This window comes from Aethalodelphis obliquidens, unplaced genomic scaffold, assembly GCF_003676395.1.
Source record: "Aethalodelphis obliquidens isolate GAN/ISIS:26980383/991018 unplaced genomic scaffold, ASM367639v1 scaffold22, whole genome shotgun sequence".
Lineage (NCBI taxonomy): Eukaryota > Metazoa > Chordata > Mammalia > Artiodactyla > Delphinidae > Aethalodelphis > Aethalodelphis obliquidens.
The window spans coordinates 1,620,767-1,640,860 of NW_020837966.1; the positions used below are offsets into that span (position 1 = coordinate 1,620,767).

The 20,094-nt window shown below is 59.4% G+C and overlaps 1 protein-coding gene across 1 annotated transcript in view; it reads left to right on the plus strand.

Moving 5' to 3' along the window:
- DNAH1 (dynein axonemal heavy chain 1) overlaps positions 1-19,862 on the plus strand; it is a 79,064-nt gene extending 59,202 nt beyond the window's left edge. The window contains exons 47-78 of the mRNA XM_027121021.1: positions 331-509; positions 1,512-1,741; positions 2,437-2,634; positions 3,071-3,206; positions 4,124-4,332; positions 4,543-4,714; positions 5,708-5,899; positions 6,290-6,400; positions 7,206-7,391; positions 7,829-8,020; positions 9,509-9,676; positions 9,766-9,957; positions 10,137-10,268; positions 10,744-10,869; positions 11,513-11,632; positions 11,755-11,904; positions 11,999-12,159; positions 12,991-13,216; positions 13,354-13,549; positions 13,864-14,015; positions 14,539-14,735; positions 14,983-15,127; positions 15,385-15,543; positions 15,627-15,758; positions 16,148-16,318; positions 16,408-16,587; positions 16,656-16,832; positions 17,461-17,631; positions 17,750-17,880; positions 18,229-18,580; positions 18,897-19,131; positions 19,692-19,862. Coding sequence (XP_026976822.1) covers positions 331-509; positions 1,512-1,741; positions 2,437-2,634; positions 3,071-3,206; positions 4,124-4,332; positions 4,543-4,714; positions 5,708-5,899; positions 6,290-6,400; positions 7,206-7,391; positions 7,829-8,020; positions 9,509-9,676; positions 9,766-9,957; positions 10,137-10,268; positions 10,744-10,869; positions 11,513-11,632; positions 11,755-11,904; positions 11,999-12,159; positions 12,991-13,216; positions 13,354-13,549; positions 13,864-14,015; positions 14,539-14,735; positions 14,983-15,127; positions 15,385-15,543; positions 15,627-15,758; positions 16,148-16,318; positions 16,408-16,587; positions 16,656-16,832; positions 17,461-17,631; positions 17,750-17,880; positions 18,229-18,580; positions 18,897-19,131; positions 19,692-19,813 — 5,600 coding nt within the window. The 3' untranslated portion in view covers positions 19,814-19,862. The remainder of the gene's footprint in view (positions 1-330; positions 510-1,511; positions 1,742-2,436; positions 2,635-3,070; positions 3,207-4,123; positions 4,333-4,542; positions 4,715-5,707; positions 5,900-6,289; positions 6,401-7,205; positions 7,392-7,828; positions 8,021-9,508; positions 9,677-9,765; positions 9,958-10,136; positions 10,269-10,743; positions 10,870-11,512; positions 11,633-11,754; positions 11,905-11,998; positions 12,160-12,990; positions 13,217-13,353; positions 13,550-13,863; positions 14,016-14,538; positions 14,736-14,982; positions 15,128-15,384; positions 15,544-15,626; positions 15,759-16,147; positions 16,319-16,407; positions 16,588-16,655; positions 16,833-17,460; positions 17,632-17,749; positions 17,881-18,228; positions 18,581-18,896; positions 19,132-19,691) is intronic.
- The last annotated feature ends 232 nt before the right edge of the window (positions 19,863-20,094 follow it).

Sequence of the window (20,094 nt, forward strand, 5' to 3'; positions counted from 1 at the left end):
TGGGCCATGCAACCCTCCCCATGCACAGCTCAGAGTGGCACGTTTCAGGTCTGGCCCCATTAGTGTTCTCAATTCCATGAATGTGTCCCAGTGCCCCAATATATGGACAGGCTATATCAGTGATAAGGATGTAAAAGGGGGGAGCTCCGGGTGAGAGATTCCTCACCCCATGGTGGGGGATACCAGGAAAGCCTTGCTGGGGAAGTAGCATCCGAGAGGGCTGCAGAGTGGGCAGAATCCAAGCATGCAGGCTGGGGAAAGGTATGTGCAGAGAACACAGCACCGGATCTGCAAGGGCTGTGACTCAGGGCCACTCTCCTGTTCCCACAGCCGGTGCCCCCAACATTTCCCACTTCACGGATCCCCTCGTGGAAGCCACCATCATGGTGTACTCCACCATCACCTCCCAGCTGCTGCCCACCCCAGCCAAATCGCACTACACTTTCAACCTGAGGGATCTCTCCAAGGTCTTCCAGGGCATGCTCATGGCCGACCCGGCCAAGGTTGAGGTGAGGACCGGTGGGCCCCCTCCCCAGTGTCCAGCAGTGGAGTGCCCACACTGCCCTCACAGTCCTCCCTGGTTTTAGGCCTTCCTACCCAAACACTCCTCAGCCTTCATCTGGCCAGGCCCTCGGGCAGGGGGTGGAGCTGGGGACACGGCAACAGGTACCAAGCCCCCAGGAGCCCTGCCTTCATGCAGCTGAGTCCTATCTTGCAGGTGAAATCCACACCTAGAATGCTGGCTGTGATGGGATCACACAAAAGCAGGAGCCGGGGCATGGCAAGGGAGGGAGGGTTCCTGGTGGAAGCCCTGTGTGTGAGAAGATTGAGGGGAAGAGTGAATGGTACCAGGTGGAAGGAGCAGGAGTGCAGCACGGAGCAGTGTCAGCTGTGCTGGGCAGGCTCTGGGGGCTGCAGGGGCAGAGAGTCCTGAAGGTGATGGGAGCTGGGGGGTGGGTAGGGGGCACATTTGCACTTTGGGATGGGGAACGGATGGGTCAGTGTGTGGGCCCAGCGTCAAGGGCATAGTGTGAATAGGACAGATGCCAGCCCTGGCCCTGCCTAGGGCCCTGCCAAAGGAGTCGAGAGAAGAGCTTTGGGGCTTCCTGAGGGCGGTCCTGTCACCCAGGGAGAGGCAGGGAGGTCAGCATGGAGGTGGCAGCAGGATGGGAGTAGAGTCAGAGGAGCTTTGGGGTCAAGTGAGTGGTTAGATGTGAGGTGTCAGGAAGGTATAAGGAGAATCGGGCATTCCTCTCGGGCTTGGGGTTTGGGGAGCTGTGGGGACCCTAAGAGGGGAGAAGCTAATTGAGCTGGGAGCCCTGCAGGCACAGCTGCACCTGGAGCTAGGGGTGGAGAGGCCCAGGCGTCAGCGTGTGGACTCCACGCTCTGTGGAGACAGCAGACACCCAGGGCCCTGGCAGGGTCTTGGTAGGAGAGCCAGGCCCAGGTGCTTTGAGAGGTGGCTGAGGGTGCGGGGCCGAGACCGGGCCCTGACGCTGGGGCGGCCGCAGGACAAGGTGCAACTGCTGCGCCTGTGGTACCACGAGAGCTGCCGTGTGTTCCGCGACCGCCTGGTGAACGAGGAGGACCGCAGTTGGTTTGACAAGCTCCTGGAGAGCTGCATGGAGCAGTGGGAGGTGGCCTTCGAAGAGGTCTGCCCCTTCCAGCCCATCCTCTACGGGGACTTCATGTCGCCAGGCTCCGACATCAAGTCCTATGAGCTCATCACCAGCAAGAAGAAGGTGAAGGGGCCTGCTGGGGCCCTACCCCTGACCCACAACCCCTGACCCCCGAGACCCCAGCCCTCTGCAGCCACTGCTAAGAGACCACCATGCTCTGACCAGAGGGTCGGACACTGGTCTGGAAGGCCAGCTCAGGGACTTCAGGCCAGAAGTTGCCTCTCTGAGTCCCATCTCCTCGCCTGTCAAATGGGCGCAGTAGGCCCCCCTTGGCCCTTTCCTGAGGACAAGCCTAACGTTCAACTGAGACAGGCTCTGTAAGCAGGAACACGCTATGCCCATTTGAGGGACTAGTATCCCACCCACAGAGCCACGGCAGGGCCCTGGGCACCGCGAGTCTTGAGTCAAGACCCCAGGGTGGCAGGATGAAGCTGGAGTGCGGGGGGCCTCCTGTTGGTTTCTTCACACAGACCCTCTCCTAGCTCCCAGGAGCTCCCACGGGGCCCCAGGTCGGTACATCCTGTTGAGCCCTCAAGGCAGCAGGCAGGTCTCTGACCCGACCCTCAGGCCTTGGCGTGTCCAGCGGGTCAGGCCTCATCCAGGCAGACCTGGCATCTTAAGGCCAACATCCTTCTGTGCACAGAGGAGGAGGGCTGGCTGGGGGGATGGGGTGTTGTGCTCCCTTGCGGGGGGGCACAGTGCACGGGGACAGAGGGAGGACCCAGCTCTCCCCGTGCCCCCCCCCCCCCCCCCGCCCGATGATGCAGGTGATTGAGGAGTACATGGAGGACTACAACCAGATCAGCACAGCCAAGCTGAGGCTGGTCCTCTTCATGGATGCCGTGAGCCACGTCTGCCGCATCAGCCGCACCCTGCGCCAGGCGCTGGGCAACGCGCTCCTGCTGGGTGTGGGCGGCAGTGGCCGCAGGTCCCTCACGAGACTGGCCTCGCACATGTGAGGGTCCCCAGGCATGGTGGGCAGTGGGCGGCCGGTGGCAGACTCAGTTCCATTCGTGTTCTTCCACATGTTCTATGCTGAGGCAGACGCACCTGGCCCATGGGCTTCTAAACCTGGGAGGGTAACCTGGGGTCCAAGGAGAGACAGCAGCAGTGCCCTGTGATGCTGCAGGGACGGGGGAGGGGTAGCTGCAGGCATCCAGGAGAGATTCCTAGAGGAGGTGGCCATGGACCTTCTCTTCTAATCAAGGCTGGGAGGATGGAAGGGAAGGGCATTCCAGGCCGAGGGAGCAGCCTCAGCAAATGTCTGGAGGCAAGAGAGCAGGTTCAGGGTTGGGGGAGTCAGCAGGTCTGCCCAGGATGGGAGCAGATGGCTGGGGTGGGGCGCTTGGCCTCAAGCTCTGGCATGCCTCCACCCAACTACCTGTCTCCAGGGCCGAGTATGAGTGCTTCCAGATTGAGCTGTCCAAGAACTATGGCATGACCGAGTGGCGTGATGATGTCAAGAAGGTCTTGCTCAAGGCTGGCCTGCACAGCTTGCCCATCACCTTCCTGTTCTCAGATACCCAGGTGCCACCACACGGGCAGTGAGGGAGATCTAGGGTGGGTTGGGTACAACCCACCCCAGTGTGGCATCCTGGAAGGTGGTCAGTCCTTCATGCCCACGTCACTGTCAGTTGGGGTGGATCTTGGGAGGAATGGCTGGGACCAGCGGGAGGGGGCCAAACCTAGCCTGTCAGGGCTGGTGGGGGGCATAGATCATTACTATGCCCCGAGGGTAAAGAAGGCCCCTGGCACCATGGCTGACCACAAGCAGCACCACACTCACTGGCCAACGGCTTCCTACCTCAAGGACCACAGGACTTGTGCCTGAGGTGCTGTGACTATGGCCCCCTTCTTGGGGCTGCTCCATCTGGAGCTCCCTAGATGAGGCCTCGCCCCAGGTCTGAGAGAAGGAGAGGTCGTGGGTCCAGGGTCTCAAGACAAACAGGGCAGTGCTTAAACCTGACTGGTGGTCAGGACTGGGCCGAAGCTGAAGCCCTGGAAGGCTTCCAGCCCTACTCCTATCCCCCAGGCTCCCCTTACATAGGCAAGTGAGGGTGCCCTCTGGCACTGACTAGGCCCTGGCCATATGAGATGGGCAAGGACCCGTTTCTGCCTGTGGCCTGGTTTTCTCCTGTGAGTAAACTGAGACGTAGAGAGGCCTGGCAAGAGAGGAGGAAGACACCACATCTCCCACCCAGGACCCAGGGCCCTTCCACAGCCCAGCAGTGATGTTCAGAGTCTCTGCTGTAGGGCAGGCCTGGGTGTGAGTCCTGGACCACAACTTGTGAGGTCACTTGTGTGACCCTGGGCTTCTCTGAGCCTTAGTGGCATGGTCTGTGGAATGGGGTTCCTGTGAAGGTCCAGTGAGACCATGGTCATGGAGCCCAACACCCAGGGGCCATCATCAAGACTCAGCTCCTCCATCCCCATCTTCCCCCCAGATCAAGAACGAGTCCTTCCTAGAGGACATTAACAATGTCCTGAACTCAGGCGATGTTCCCAACCTCTACAACACGGATGAGCAGGACCAGATTGTCAACACCATGCGGCCCTACGTCCAGGAGCAGGGCCTGCAGCCCACCAAGACCAACCTCATGGCTGCCTACACCGGGCGTGTGCGCAGCAGCATCCACCTGGTGCTGTGCATGAGGTACAGGTGGCCACGGCAACCTCGCAGGGACAGGGGTTTTAGGTGGGGGAGCACCTGGGCCTGCCACAAGGGGAAGTGGCCTGGGCCTGGCCACCGTGCCATTGGGTCCAGGCTGCCATGCCACAGGGCTGTGAAATGACCCTGGGTCCTGGGTTCCTGGGGGGTGTAAGTCAGTGTCTCAGGGCCTCATTTGGACCCCCACCTCCCCAGCCCCATTGGAGAGGTCTTCCGAGCTCACCTAAGGCAGTTCCCCTCCCTGGTCAACTGCTGTACCATCGACTGGTTTAATGAGTGGCCGGCAGAAGCCCTGGAGTCTGTGGCCACCATGTTCCTGAACGAGATCCCAGAGCTGGACGCCACTCCCAAAGTAATTGAAGGACTGGTAGGTATCTTGGTGAGGAGCAAGACCTTGAGGGGGACCGTGTAGGTTTGGGCTTGGGGTCACCAAGGCCTGGGTAAGATTCCCAGTCCCACGACTGATGGGAAGCCTTTGGGCAGACAGATTTATCTGTCTAAGCCTCAGTTTCCTCACCTGTATAATGGGAATGCCACAAGGTTGTCACGGTGATGCAGGAGGCTGGGCACACAGTTACACAGTCACTGTTTATCTTATTCTCTGAGGGCTCCACGGAAACTTTCTTTAAAGAGTCGCCTGATATAGGGACTTCCCTGGCAGTCCAGGGAAGATTTCACCTTCCACTGCAGGGGGTGAGGGTTCAATCCCTGGTCGGGGAGCTAAGATCTCACATGCCTTGGCGACAAAAAACCAAAACGTAAAACAGAAGCAATATTGTAACAAATTCAGTAAAGAGTTTTTTTTAAAACATGGTCTACATTAACAAACAAAGAGCCCCCTGATACAACCCAGAGACTACAGATGGGGTGGGGGGTAGATTTGTCTGGTCCAGCCTGAGACAGTGATGGTCACCTGGGGGCCAAGAGCTAGGGTGAGCCCATTTCTGCCCAGCTGTGCTGAGGCCTTGGGCCCTCCCTCCCCACATCTACAGCCTCCGAGAGGGGCCCCACCTTAGGGCTTTCTGAGAGAGGCAGGTCATAGGGGCTGTGATAAGAGCACTGGGCCAAGAGCTGGGACACACCTGGGTCCAAGTTCAAAGTGAACTCTGCCCTTGACAACTGTGTGAACTTGAAAAAGCCCCTTGATTTCTCTGGGTCGTGGGATTTTTCATCTGCAGAATAGGTGACCTTTACCTGGAGGTCGTGAGGATCATAGGAGAGAGTGAGTGTGAGGGCCGTTGAGGTTCCTGCACGTGGCTCCCTCCGCAGAACCAGGCTTCAGTGGCTTCAAGGGCACCCTGGTGCCCCATCTTTGCTGGGGGCTCTACAAGACTGGCATCAGTGGTCTGCTTCCTCACAGATTCAGGTTTGTGTGTATATCCACCAGTCGGTGGCCAAGAAGTGTGTCGAGTATCTGGCCGAGCTGGCCCGCCACAACTATGTGACCCCCAAGAGCTACCTGGAGCTGCTCAATATTTTCTCCATCCTCATCGGGCAGAAGAAACAGGAGCTGAAAACTGCTAGGAACCGCATGAAGAGTGGCCTCGACAAGGTGGGCTGGGGTGGGGCCTTGTGGGCAACGTATAGCTGCCCGTGGTTCTGCCCATGCAGTTTCAGTCCTGACCCCGGAGGCCCAGCCTGGCCTTTCAGTTGGCAGCCCACAGTGTTTAAATGGGTGGCTTCCTCCCTCACCAAAAGAGCTGCTGGCCAAGGGCAAGGCCAAAGCAGGTCACCCCAAATGTTTTTAGGGGACTGCTCCCTTCCTCTGGGGTCCACTGGGCAACCTGGGGGCCACTGAAGCTGCTGGCCACAGCCTCTCGTGAATGAGGGCGGCCCTGCAGGGACCTCTCCCCTGCCCCCTCCAGGCCTAACTCACTCTCTGGTCCCCATCACACTGTCACACCGGATTTCCTCTCTGTGCCCCACACCTCCCACCCCGCAGCTGCTGCGCACTTCGGAGGACGTGGCCAAGATGCAGGAAGAGCTGGAGATTATGCGCCCCTTGCTGGAGGAGGCTGCCAAGGAGACCACGCTCACCATGGAGCAGATCAAGGTTGGGAGTGCTCCTGGCCCCCTCCCTGATGGCTGACCGTGTCTGAGGATGCTCGGCACCCCCATGCAGCCACAAGATCCCTAGCTGCCCGGCCTCACAGGTTGCTTAGCCTCTTGGTGCCCAGTTCCCTCGTTCAGTCATGTGTTCATTCTACAAATGCTTGCTCAGAACCTATTCTATGCCAAGCGCTGCACTGGGCAGAGGATATGGTGATGAGCAAGACAGACAAATCCAAACCCAATAATCACAACACGGACTGAGCAGCAGGGCAGCCACAGGTAGCGGTGCAGAGTCTGCCTGAGTCTCCCTCTAAGATCCTCTGAGTCTACAAGAGGGCCCACATTTGAGGGCCGGTCATCATAGCAGCCTCCGCAGGTTTGCATATTCACGATGGCAGCTTTCTGGCAGAAGCAATCATGTCCTGCTCTACAAAGGCAGTGGTATTGAAAATTTTTCCAGCAGATGGAAAGAAAGTGACTTGTGGGAGGAGAGTGCCTTTCTCTGTTCTGCATGGAGGTGCCCTGTGGGTTTAGGGGGTCCTGCCCATGGGGTAGTTATGCTCAAGCATGTAAAGCCCTGAGCCCCATGCCAGGCCCATGATGAGCACTCAGGATTGGAAGGAGTTCCTAGCACTCCCAGGTCTCCGTGGGCTGTCACAGCCGAGATGGTCCTTAGAGAATGGGGCATCCCAACCCTCATTTCCTTCCACCTGGGGAGACTGAGACACAGAGAGGAGAAAGGGGAGGAGGGCACACCTGTCCCTGACACGGGCCATCCCTGGGCCCTCCCTACTTCTGGTCCCTAGGTGGACACAACCATTGCTGAGGAGTCCCGGAATTCAGTGCAAGCAGAGGAGATCAAGGCCAATGAGAAGGCCAGGAAGGCACAAGGTATTGCTGACGATGCCCAGAAGGATCTGGATGAGGCTCTGCCCACCCTGGATGCAGCCCTGGCCAGTTTGCGCAACCTCAACAAGAATGATGTGACCGAGGTGGGTGGCTAGGCACCTCCCAGGCTTTTCTTGACATCCCTCCCTGGAGCCCTCTTGGGTCCTGGCCCCTAGGCCCTCCCTCTACACATCCCTTGAGGGTCATATGTCAAGAGATGAGGGCAGAACTAGGGCTTGAATCCAGCTGCCTGCCCTTACCTCCTTGTATCAGCCCCCAGGGCCCGGGCAGGTGCATGAGGAGGGCTTTGGGCCTTGAGAAATGAGCGTACAGGACCTCGTGGCCAGGCCTGGGTATATGGGGGAGCAGTAGTTGCCATAGGCTAAGGCAGACCTTGGGGGATCCCCGGGTGTGCCCTTGGTCTGTAGTGGTAGGGACTTGGCTGGTGGGGCCCACCCTGTCTGGTGGCTGTCCCTGCCTGGAGGTACCGTACCACTCCGTGATGGACCTCCCCCTTCCCCACTCTTGGCCTGGCCCACAGGTGCGTGCCATGCAGCGGCCGCCCCCAGGTGTGAAGCTGGTCATAGAAGCTGTGTGCATCATGAAGGGCATCAAGCCCAAGAAGGTCCCTGGAGAGAAGCCTGGCTCCAAGGTGGATGACTACTGGGAGCCAGGCAAGGGGCTGCTGCAAGACCCCGGCCGCTTCCTGGAGAGCCTCCTCAAGTTTGACAAGGTGAGCGTGCCAGGCACCCAGCCAGCTGGGAGTGAGTGAGGGCAGGACCCAGCTGGGCAGAGAAGTGAGGAGAGGAACCGGCCCCCTCCCCGCCACCAGCGCTGGGGCCTCCATCCTATCTCACTCTGCCTGCAACACACACAGCCCTGTGGCCACAGAGCTGATGGGACCAGATCCTGGCACAGAGGAGCTCTCCAGCTGGTGGGGGAAACAGACGGACCGACCAACAGATGGGTGTTGAGGAAATCAGGACCTGGGAAGGCTCCTATGCCCATAGGACATCACCCACAGTCACTCCAAGGCTCCGCAGCCTGGAGATTCTCTCTCCTGCTCTTTTTTTCCTGAAACCCCCATGGCGCTGGCCAAGACCTTCCCTGGCTGCTCAATCATCGCCTCTCCCTCAGCCTTAACACCTGAGGTTTAGTGCCTGTCTGTCTCTGGATTTCTCTGCCTTCCTGTCTATCTGGGGTTCTCAGTATCCATGGGCATGCTCTCTCATGGGGCTGCTTAGGGTTAGGTCAGCCTGGAGCCTGCAGCCCTCTTGGAGGGCCCCTTTCCAGCCCAGAAATTAGTCCCACGCGGGCCGCTCCCCCCCTCCCCCACCATGTGTCAGTGTTGGAGCCCTGGGCACGTCCCAGACTGCACTGGGAGGGCAGAGGCAATGGCCCATCTCAGTGACAGCTGGACTCTATGGGCTTCCCCATCCCTCTAACTGAGCCCAAATCAGGAGGCTCACGGCCAGCACTCAGGTTCCCCTGGTCCCAAGCTCTGGCCTCTGGGAGCTCATGAACAGTACAGATTCCTGGGCTCATCCTGAATTACAGAGCTGGATTCTCCCAGGGTAGGACAAGTGCTCCAAGAGTATGGTGAGCTCTTGGGGTAGGGATTATTACATTTGAACGTGAGCCGGGTTGGGCATCAGAACCACTCACTCGTCTCCACATCAGCCAAGAAGGAGCCCTTGTCTCTAAATGGGTTTTAAATGGGGCCTGCATATTATCAGGTCTTCATTTTTTAAATTTTTAATATTTATTTATTTATTTAGGCTGCGCCGGGTCTTAGTTGCGGCACGCGGGACCTTCGTTGCGGCATGCGGGATCTTTTTAGTTGTGGCGTGTGGACTTCTTAGTTGCGGCATGCATGCGGGATCTGATTCCCTGACCAGGGATTAAACCCGGGCCCCCTGCATTGGGAGCGCGGAGTCTTACCCTCTGGACCACCAGGGAAGTCCCTGTATTATCAGATCTTGAGGTTGTGTCATTTCTTGAGAAAGAAAAATCTCTGATCATGTTATTTGAAATCTTAGAATACAGAAGATCCTCTTCTGGCCAGCTTTTGTGGGTTGTGTCTATTCCCTAGGGAGGACACCTGTACTGAGGCCTACCTACACGGGGCATAGCGGCAGGAGCAGGATGCCCCTCAGCCCTGCAGAGCCTTCTCTGTCCTCCCTGGGAAGCAGCCCCCTGAGCCCATGGTTCCCATCCCCAGGACAACATTGGGGAGGCGGTGATCAAAGCCATCCAGCCATACATCGACAATGAAGAGTTCCAGCCGGCCGCCATCGCCAAGGTGTCCAAGGCCTGCACCTCCATCTGCCAGTGGGTGCGCGCCATGCACAAGTACCACTTCGTGGCCAAGGCCGTGGAGCCCAAGCGGGTGAGGGCTGGGTAGACCTAGGGGGCAGGGGAGAGGGCGTGGGCTCCTCTGGGCACCAGGAAAGCTGGTCCTGCGCCCTCTGCCCGCAGCAAGCCCTGCGGGAGGCCCAGGACGACCTGGAGGTGACACAGAGGATCCTGGAGGAGGCGAAGCAGCGCCTGCACAAGGTGGAGGATGGCATTGCCACGATGCAGGCCAAGTACCGAGACTGCATTGCCAAGAAGGAGGAACTGGAGCTGAAGTGTGAGCAGTGCGAGCAGCGGCTGGGCCGCGCCGACAAGGTGTGAGGGCCTGTGGTGTGGCCTGCCCCCGACAGGCTGGAAGGGCCCGGGTGGTAGGGGGGGTCCCAGGGTGGCTGTCCACACCCCCCACACCGGCCACCTCGGGGACTGCGCCAGGCAGGGACACCCAGGCCCCCGGCCCAGCCTCCCAGAACCCACCCCATGGGCTGTCCTTGCAGCTCATCAACGGACTGTCGGACGAGAGGGTGCGCTGGCAGGATACAGTGGAGAACCTGGAACACACGCTCGACAACATCTTCGGGGACGTGCTGGTGGCTGCAGGCTTTGTAGCCTATCTGGGCCCCTTCACGGTAAGGAACCCCCGGCCCCGCCTTGAGGCCTCACCTCCATGAGGGGTGGCCTGAGGGGCGGCTCTTCTCTCACTCATTCAACAAGCACTTCTCAGGCGCCCCGTCTGAGCCAGGTGCTGTTCCAGGCACTGGGGATATGGCAGCTCACAAAACAGCCAGAAAACCTGCTCCGGTGGGGCTGGCCTTCTAGAGGGAAGTGTGAGTTCACACTGCCGTGCTTGCTGTGTGCCTCTCATTCAATCCTCACAGCTGCCCTGATGGGTGGGCATTGTTGTTCTTATGCTGGTTCCACAGATAAGGGGCTGAGGATTGTGGAGGCCAAGGATGTTCCCCAAAGTGGGGCTAGAGCTCAGGCCTCTGTCTCCACGTCTGAGCTCTGACCTCTGCACAACTGCTGAGCGTTGTGGTGCAGGGGGAAGTGGGAGGGCATCGCGGCTGTCTCAGTGGGGTGGCCCTGAGCCTGGCATCTCCCCAGGGCCAGTACCGCACGGTGCTCTACGACAGCTGGGTCAAGCAGCTCACGACTCACCATGTCCCACACACCTCCGAGCCCACGCTAATCGGGACTCTGGGGAACCCCGTGAAGATCCGCTCGTGGCAGGTGCCCACCCTGGGGGGCTGGAGCAACTGGGCTGGGCCTGCAGTGTGGTCGGGCTGGGCCAGGAGCCTCCCGCCTCCCTCCCACCCTCTTTCCTGGGTCTGCTTAGAGATGCGTCTCCTGAGCCCGCCCGGGGCCAGTCAGAGGCTGGTGGGTAGGAGAGGAGAAAGCCGAGCGAGTGGTACAGATGCTGGCTAACTGTGGGCAGAGAGGTCAAGGGGTGCTTATGAGAGTGGGGGTGGGGTGGGAGAGCAGTGTCCAGAGTGAGGGTTACGAGGTCGTGTCCGAGCTAGACCCTGGAGGACAGGTAGAGTTGGCGCAAGGAGAGAACCAAGAGGCTCAGGCAGAGGCTAAGCGTGAACACAGTCCGGGAGGGCTGATGGGCTTTACTGGCTCCGTGAAGATGGTCTGACTGAGCAAGGACTCAACAGGCATGAGGAACGACTGGCCCAGCGAAGGAGGGTGTCGGGAGCCAGCCAATAGGAGGGAGACCAGTCCTGGGGGCTGAGACCTCAGGACTGCCCTTCACCGTCAAGAGGGTGCAGTAAGGAGAAGGGAAACACAGCCAAAGCACAAGGTTGGGAGTGGCTGATGTCCCAGCTGAGCCTGCTGTGTGAGACCCCCGACCCAGCCCGGTCCCCCACAGGTTGCTGGCCTCCCCAACGACACACTGTCAGTGGAGAATGGGGTCATCAACCAGTTCTCCCAGCGCTGGACCCACTTCATTGACCCTCAGAGCCAGGCTAACAAATGGATCAAGAACATGGTGAGCCTACCCACCGGGTGCCACCACCCCACCCAGCGGGGCTTAGCAGGTGCAGGGGGAGTAGCTGAGCCTCAGGCTGGTTCTCAGCTCCCGCGGCCCCCACCCGCCCCCTGTGCCCACAGGAGAAGGACAGCGGGCTGGACGTGTTCAAGCTGAGCGACCGCGACTTCCTGCGCAGCATGGAGAATGCCATCCGCTTTGGCAAGCCCTGCCTTCTAGAGAACGTGGGCGAGGAGCTGGATCCCGCCCTGGAGCCCGTGCTGCTCAAGCAGGTGGGCCTGCAGCAGTGGGGGTGGGGGCGGCCCCCTTCCCCTGCCTCACTGGTGAAGCCCAAGCCACAGCGCTTGCCCATCCCACCTGCCACAGACATACAAGCAGCAGGGGAACAAGGTGCTGAAGCTGGGAGACACGGTGATCCCCTACCACGAGGACTTCAGGATGTACATCACCACCAAGCTGCCCAACCCACACTACACGCCCGAGATCTCCACCAAGCTCACCCTCATCAACTTCACCCTGTCTCCCAGGTAAGCCCTTGGTCCCTGGGACCCCCAGCATCCGCTCTGCCTCAGCCTGCCTGGCTGCCTCCTCCCACCCCCAGGCAGAGACTCAGTGGGTTTCCCCCTGAGGCCCCGCCAGCTTCCTCCCAGGCACTCTGCATTTCAGGTCTTTCTAGCCCCTCCACGAACTCCCTTTACTTGCCACTGTTTCCACCTGAGAAACCCCACCCTCAGATCATCCTGATCCCTGGTCAGGAACCCCTCCCCCAGCCTGCCTGGCCAGCACTAGCTCCACCTCATCCGGATACCCTTTCCCCACAGCCCTTGCTGAGCCCTTGTGTACTCACCCCTAGAGCTGTCCTGGAGCCCTGTGGGGGGCATACTCTGGCTCCCTGCACCCAAGCCATTTCCTGCCCTTGCTGCCCTAAGCCCAGGCACTATAGCTTTTGCTGACCACCCACAGAGAGTGCTAAGGCCTCCATGCCAGTGGCCACTATGAACCTCTCCACAGACAAGGGGGTGAAAACATCCTTAAGTCCTGTCCCTCCCCATCACCCCCAGCCCCCTCCTGCTGAGAGGGAGTTTTTCAGACCCCAGCAACTCACATGTTCAACTGCCTGGCCCCTGCTGGGATTCCAAGCTGCCACCTGAGGTCTCGCTGAGAACTGGTCACTTTGAAGCCAGGCTCTGCCTTAGCCCTGCAGCCTGAGACAGAGGCCAGGCCTCCCAGGCTGACACCAACAGGGATGCTAGGCTCTTTGGAGCCCCAGGAGCACAGGTACATAGGTCAGCAGGCTCAAGGCTGGCCCTCCAGGGCCCACCAGGTGTCACAGACATAATGTCCCCTACCCCTGGCAGTGGCCTAGAGGACCAGCTGCTGGGCCAGGTAGTGGCTGAGGAGCGGCCTGACCTTGAGGAAGCCAAGAACCAGCTGATTGTCAATAATGCCAAGATGCGCCAGGAGCTGAAGGACATTGAAGACCAGATCCTGTACCGGCTCAGCTCCTCTGAGGGCAACCCTGTGGATGACGTGGAGCTCATCAAGGTGCTGGAGGCTTCCAAGTTGAAGGCTGCTGAGATCCAGGTCAGCAACTGCCGGCCCACCCCTGCCTGCCTCTCCCCACCTGCCCCAGGCCTGCCCCCTATCGCCACCCACCTCTGCCTGGTGCCCTTTGACAACCTACCTGGGCCTGACCAGCACCCCCTGTACTGCACCCCCAGGCCAAGGTCAGGATTGCAGAGCAGACAGAGAAGGACATTGACCTCACGCGCATGGAGTACATTCCCGTGGCCGTCCGCACCCAGATCCTCTTCTTCTGCATGTCTGACTTGGCCAACGTGGACCCCATGTACCAGTACTCCCTCGAGTGGTTTCTCAACATCTTCCTCTCAGGCATCGCCAACTCAGAGAGGGCAGGTAGCCCTGGCACAGATGCACATGTTGACATAAACACCAGGCTCTACCCTGGCACAGGTGTGACACACCTGGATGCATTTCCACAGCGGGCACACACACGTAGACTCACACCACTCAGTATGTCCACTCATACACATCCTCGTCAGGCTTACACTACGTAAGAACACACGCCCCTCCTACCCTCCTCGGAGCAAATGCCCCAAGCGGGTGCCCAGACTGCCCCTTTGGCTACTGGGGAGATGGGCTGGGCTGGGCCCCAGGGATCTTGCTTCCCTCCCTTCTCCCTGCACTGCCATCACTCCTCTGCCCTGCAGACAACCTAAAGAAGCGCATCGCCAACATCAACCGCTACCTGACCTACAACCTCTACAGCAATGTCTGCCGCAGCCTCTTCGAGAAGCACAAGCTGATGTTCGCCTTCCTATTGTGTGCCCGCATCATGATGAACCAGGGCAAGATTGACCAGGTGCGTGATGGAGGGGCGGCCAGGTCCTTTCTTGAAAACAGCCAGGAGGCTCTGGGTTAACTATGGCCCAGCAGCTCCTGTGCACATGTCTTCTCAGAGCCTTGAGAGTGCTGGTGAGCACAGTCCTGAGCCTCCCGGCTCATGGTCTCATGAGCCCCAGGTATTTCCTGGTGCGTTGGAAAGCACTGAAAGTCACAGCCACCACTGCTTGAGCCTTCACTGTGTGCCGGGTGCTGGGATCACAGCTACCCTCTGACCTACCCCCACAAAACCCCTGGGAAGCAGAGTTCTGATTCTTCCTACTTTCCAAGTGAGGAAACAGAGGCTCAGAGGTCAAATCCTTTGCCTAAGGTCACACAGCCAGGGAAGGGGAAAGAGGTGACACTAACCCAGACCTGTGCAACTGCCACCCCTAAGGGGAACTCCATTTCTCTGGCTGAGGATGGTAGGGGAGGCACTGCTAGGTGGGGCGCTGGAGACAGGCCTCAGGGCCTGGGCACTAGCCTCCCCTGTCCCTTGCCAGAGCGAGTGGCGCTACCTCCTGTCCGGGGGCTCTGTCCCTGTCATGAGTGAGAACCCTGCCCCAGACTGGCTGTCAGACCGGGCCTGGCGAGACATCCTGGCACTCTCCAACCTGCCGGCCTTCTCCTCCTTCGCCCTTGACTTCACGAAGCATCTGTCGGAATTCCAGGCCATCTTTGATAGCCCTGAGCCCCACCGGTGAGCTGGGACCCAGGGCACAGCAGGGTGGGCACATCCAGGGGCTGAGACCCAGGAACAGGCTTGCCCTGGAGCCTTCTCTGAGGGGCCACACAGGGTTGCCCTGCAGCTGTGACTACATCTCTTCCATGCCCCCGGCCATGTACCCCTGGACACCCCATTCTCCCCTGCTGTCCAGCAAGCAGAGACCCTGTGGCCAGTGCCCTCCCACAGGTTGGCTCTCAGGGGGACGTGGGCACTGTTGCAGGGAGCCCTTGCCTGGCATCTGGGACCAGTACCTGGACCAGTTCCAGAAGCTGCTGGTCCTCCGCTGCCTACGTGGGGACAAGGTTACCAATGCCATGCAGGACTTCGTGGCCACCAACCTGGAGCCACGCTTCATTGAGCCCCAGGCAAGTGCTGTCAGCCAGCACCTGGGCTAATCCCCACCCTGGGTCCCAGGATCCTAGCTGTACCTGGACAGACCACTTTGCAGCCTTGGTCAGGCCAGGACCCCTAACCACCCCAAAAAGCTCTGAGAGGTTCCAGGTCCCACCAGGAAGCCCCTCTGGGACTACTCTGGGGGCCCCAGCACCCCCCTACCTCGCCCTGGTCGCCTGCCCCTGAGGAGAAGCTCTAGGTGGCCCCAGCATCTCTCCTTGCCCTGCAGACAGCCAATCTGTCATTGGTGTTCAAAGACTCCAACTCCACCACGCCCCTCATCTTCGTGCTATCGCCTGGCACTGACCCGGCTGCCGACCTCTACAAGTTTGCGGAAGAAATGAAGTTCTCCAAGAAGCTCTCTGCCATCTCCCTGGGCCAGGGCCAGGTAAGGGCGAGGAGGTGGGGGAGAAGGGAGCTGGTGGACTGGGCCAGCTGGTCCGCCACCACTCAGCACTCCTGTCCCCACAGGGCCCTCGGGCGGAAGCCATGATGCACAGCTCCATAGAGAGGGGCAAGTGGGTCTTCTTTCAGAACTGCCACCTGGCACCGAGCTGGATGCCAGTCCTGGAGCGCCTCATTGAGCACATCAATCCCGACAAGGTACACCAAGGGAATACAGTACATCCATCCAGGACTGATAAGGCTAAATGAGATCGTCCCACAGAGCACTCAGCCCAGCCACCAGCACACAGTGGGCGCTCAGGAAGTGACATATGTAACACGTATCAACTAGATTAATCTTCCCAGTGGCCCCCTCAAGTAACTGCTACCAGTGACTCGCCCAAGGCCACCCAGCACAGACGGGTGACCCTGGAACTTGCCGAAGCCCATGTTCTTTACCAGTGGTCCCTGCAGCCTGGTCTGGCCCAGCCCAACCCAGGAGTGGAGTCAGGCTGAGGGTGGCTCAGGGTCCTTGGGTAGGAGGGAGCCTGGTGCTGGGGCAGCCACCAGGTACGGGTCTCAATGCTCACGTGGAGCGTGGCCACCAGGTGCACCGGGACTTCCGCCTGTGGCTCACCAGCCTGCCCAGCAACAAGTTCCCAGTGTCCATCCTACAGAATGGCTCCAAGGTGACCATTGAGCCGCCACGCGGGGTCAAGGCCAACCTGCTCAAGTCTTACAGCAGCCTCAGCGATGACTTCTTCAACTCCTGTCACAAGGTGAGACACACTTGGCACGTGCACCCCCAACCTGCCCCATCTCCATCACCACCCTTCACACCCCTCCGCCCTGCCCCCACCTCTGGCAGGTGATGGAGTTCAAGTCCTTGCTGCTGTCTCTGTGTTTGTTCCATGGGAATGCCCTGGAGCGTCGTAAGTTTGGGCCCCTGGGCTTCAACATACCCTACGAGTTCACGGACGGGGACCTACGCATCTGCATCAGCCAGCTCAAGATGTTCCTGGATGAGTATGACCACATCCCCTACAAGGTGGGCTGGGGATGGGCTGAGGGCGGGGAGCTGGGTGCCTGTGGGGGCCTGACCTACCCCCCCCGTAGGTCCTCAAGTACACGGCAGGGGAGATCAACTACGGGGGCCGCGTCACTGACGACTGGGACCGCCGCTGCGTCATGAACATCCTGGAGGACTTCTACAGCCCTGCCGTGCTCTTCCCCGAGCACAGCTACAGTGCCTCGGGCGTCTACCACCAGATCCAGCCCACCTACGACCTCAACGTGAGCACACACCGGGGCTATGCTTTAGGCAGCCTGCCAGGCTGGGGTCCTGGGGTGCCGTGAACACCTGGGTGCTGGAAGACTTGGCCCCAACCGGCCAGTAGTTCCTTTTCATTGAATTGATCCATCCCACAAAGACAGCCCTGGAGCTCAGGTTCTGTGGGCAGAGTCCAACTCCCGCCTCTCAGCCCCTGCCCGAGAGGACTTTGTGAGGCTGGGAGGGGCCGGGCGGCTCCTCTGAGGCTGCCAGGTGAGGCAGTGAGGTGGGAAGCAGCCCAGACCACAGTCAGAGAGGGCTCCCTGAGGAAATGATGCTTCAGCTAAGATGTGTGAGGAGCAGGCAGGTGCTGGGTGGAGCACCCCAGAGTGTGGGTCAACAGTGTAAAGGGCCTGTGGCAGGAGGGGCTGTGACAGGTTTGAGCAGCTTAATGAAGAAGCAGGGAGCTAGGCAGCAGGGAGAAGTGGGCTAGGAGGGAGCAGAGGCCATGGAGTCCTGAGGGTAAGAGGGACATGCGTAAAGCTTGCGACCAGGGGTGACAAGTAGTGGATGTGCTCAGTTAGAGGGCTGTCCCGCAGGCTGGAGGTAGAGCAGGGCAGGGGCTTCAGTCGCAGCGCTCCTACCCTCCAGGGCTACCTCTCCTACATCAAGAGCCTTCCACTCAACGACATGCCTGAGATCTTTGGCCTGCATGACAATGCCAATATCACCTGTGCCCAGAATGAGACCTACACCCTGCTTGGCACCATTGTCCAGCTGCAACCCAAATCATCCTCTGCAGGCGGCCAGCACCGGGAGGAGGTTAGTGGCAGCAGGGGAAAGGGCCCAGTGGTTGAGCAGGACCAGTCTCCTATCCACCATCATGCCTGTTCCCCTGTGGGAAGGAACTCTGTGCATATAGAATTCTTTGTGCCCACAGATAGTGGAGGATGTGGCCCAGAACATTCTGCTCAAGGTGCCTGAGCCCATCAGCTTGCAGCGGGTGATGACCAAGTACCCTGTGCTGTATGAGGAGTCAATGAACACGGTGCTAGTACAGGAGGTCACTCGGTAATCCCCTGCCACCCCCAGCCCTGAGTCAGCAGGCCACTGAGCTGTAGAGTAATGACAGTAAAAGCTACACCAAGTGCTATAAACCCATTCTCTAACTCAGCCATATTTTTATTCCATTTTACAGATGAGTAAACCAAGGCCCAAAAAGGTTACATGACTTGTCTAAGGTCATACATTTACTAACAGCCAGAGCTGGAACTGGTACTCAGGCCACTCGACCCCACTCTATGCTCTTAGCGCCTATGTTCTGCCATTGGTTTTTTGTCTACTGCCTACAACTGGGGAGTGTGGATATGGCCACACGGCCCCAGACCACTGCCTTCCTCCTTGCCACTGCCTCCATAGGTACAACCGGCTGCTGCAAGTGATCACACAGACGCTGAGAGACCTGCTCACAGCACTCAAAGGGCTGGTGGTGATGTCCTTGCAGCTGGAGCTGATGGCTGCCAGCCTATACAACAACACTGTGCCCGAGCTCTGGAATGCCAAGGCCTACCCATCACTCAAGCCACTGTCCTTATGGGTCATGGACCTGCTGCAGCGCCTGGACTTCCTGCAGACCTGGATCTCCAAGGGCATCCCAGCCGTCTTCTGGATCAGCGGCTTCTTCTTCCCCCAGGCTTTCCTGACAGGCACCCTGCAAAACTATGCCCGCAAGTCTATCATCTCCATCGACACCATCTCCTTCGATTTCAAGGTCTGGACTCAGCCAGGGCCAGGTCAGGTGACAGGCTGGGGTGTGGCCCAGGTAGGAGGAGCACGGAGGCCACAGCTGGCTGGCAATCAGGGGAGCCCCTGAGAGGGGGTTGGGGGACAGGGAGAGCCAGAAGAGACCATAAGCCCCAGGGAAATCCCTAGGGGCAGAGCACAGACTGTAGGCTACCAGCTGAAACAGCAGGTGAAGGGGGGAGGCAGGCAGAGCCCTCAGGAGGGAGCTTGTGCCTCCTGACCCAAATCCTAACCGAGATTCTGGGTGTTTATATGTGAGGGGGCATCTGTGTGCCCGACCACAGGTGATGCGCCAGTCGGTATCAGAGCTCAAGACAAGACCCAAAGAGGGGTGCTTCATCCATGGACTGTTCCTGGAAGGTGCCCGATGGGACCCTCTGGCCTTCCAGCTGGCTGAGTCTCGGCCCAAGGAGCTATACACAGAGATGGCCGTTATCTGGCTCCTGCCAACGCCCAACCGCAAGGTCCAGAACCAGGACTTCTACCTGTGCCCCATCTACAAGACGCTGACCCGTGCTGGTATGGGGCCCAGGGCGGGGAGCCTACACCACAGGTGGGGGCCCAGGGTTGGGCCAGTTAGGCTGACCCAGGTTAGCTGAACAGGATGGCTGACAGAGGTCAGTCAGCACTCACTCCTGAGACTGACTGGGCCAGGACAGAGCTGGGCCAGTAGTAGGCAAGGTGATGCCCAGGGGCTGGGCCCAGTCTGTGGGGAGTGGCCCCTGAGCTCACCATCCTCTTGCTTCCCTTAGCAGACCCACCTTGGGTCCTGGGAGGCCCAGCCTGCCAATGGAGGTTCAGAGGGGGTAACTGAGGCCTGGAGAGGTGGGGTGGGCCTGGGCTGGGTCCACAGAGAATGAGCAGGGGCGTCAACTCTCCCATTCCCATCCTCAATTGTCAGTGCAGTAACTTAGGGCAGGCCTGAGCCTTGGCCACACTCCCCAGACAGGCTTCCTCTTGGGTCAGGTCCCCTTCCTTGTCCCAAGCTCAGTTTGCCAAGTCCACTGCCTTTCTTTATACCCTGTTCCTGCCCTAGCTGAAGCAGACAACTTAACCTTCCCCCTTCTTGCCTGCTCTAGGAACACTATCAACCACAGGCCACTCCACAAACTACGTCATTGCTGTGGAGATCCCCACCGACCAGCCCCAGCGACACTGGGTAAAGCGTGGTGTGGCCCTCATCTGTGCCCTGGACTACTAGACCCAGACAGAAGGGCTGGGGCCATTAAAGCTGCATTTCCTAAACAGTCCAGCTGAGCCTTAGCTGCTTACACCAGGCCCCCTCTGTGGAACCCACTGCCAGGGAAACGGTGCGGGTGAGAGGCTACAGGGGCCTCAAGAGAAAATGTAGTTAGCAGGGGGAAGAGTGGCACAGTTGGCAGCTTTTACCTGCAACAAGGGAAGAGAGGTGAGCCTTGCAAGGTCCCAGGGCCCCTCCAGGGACTACACACCAGGCAGGACTAGAGACAGAGGTGCCACCTC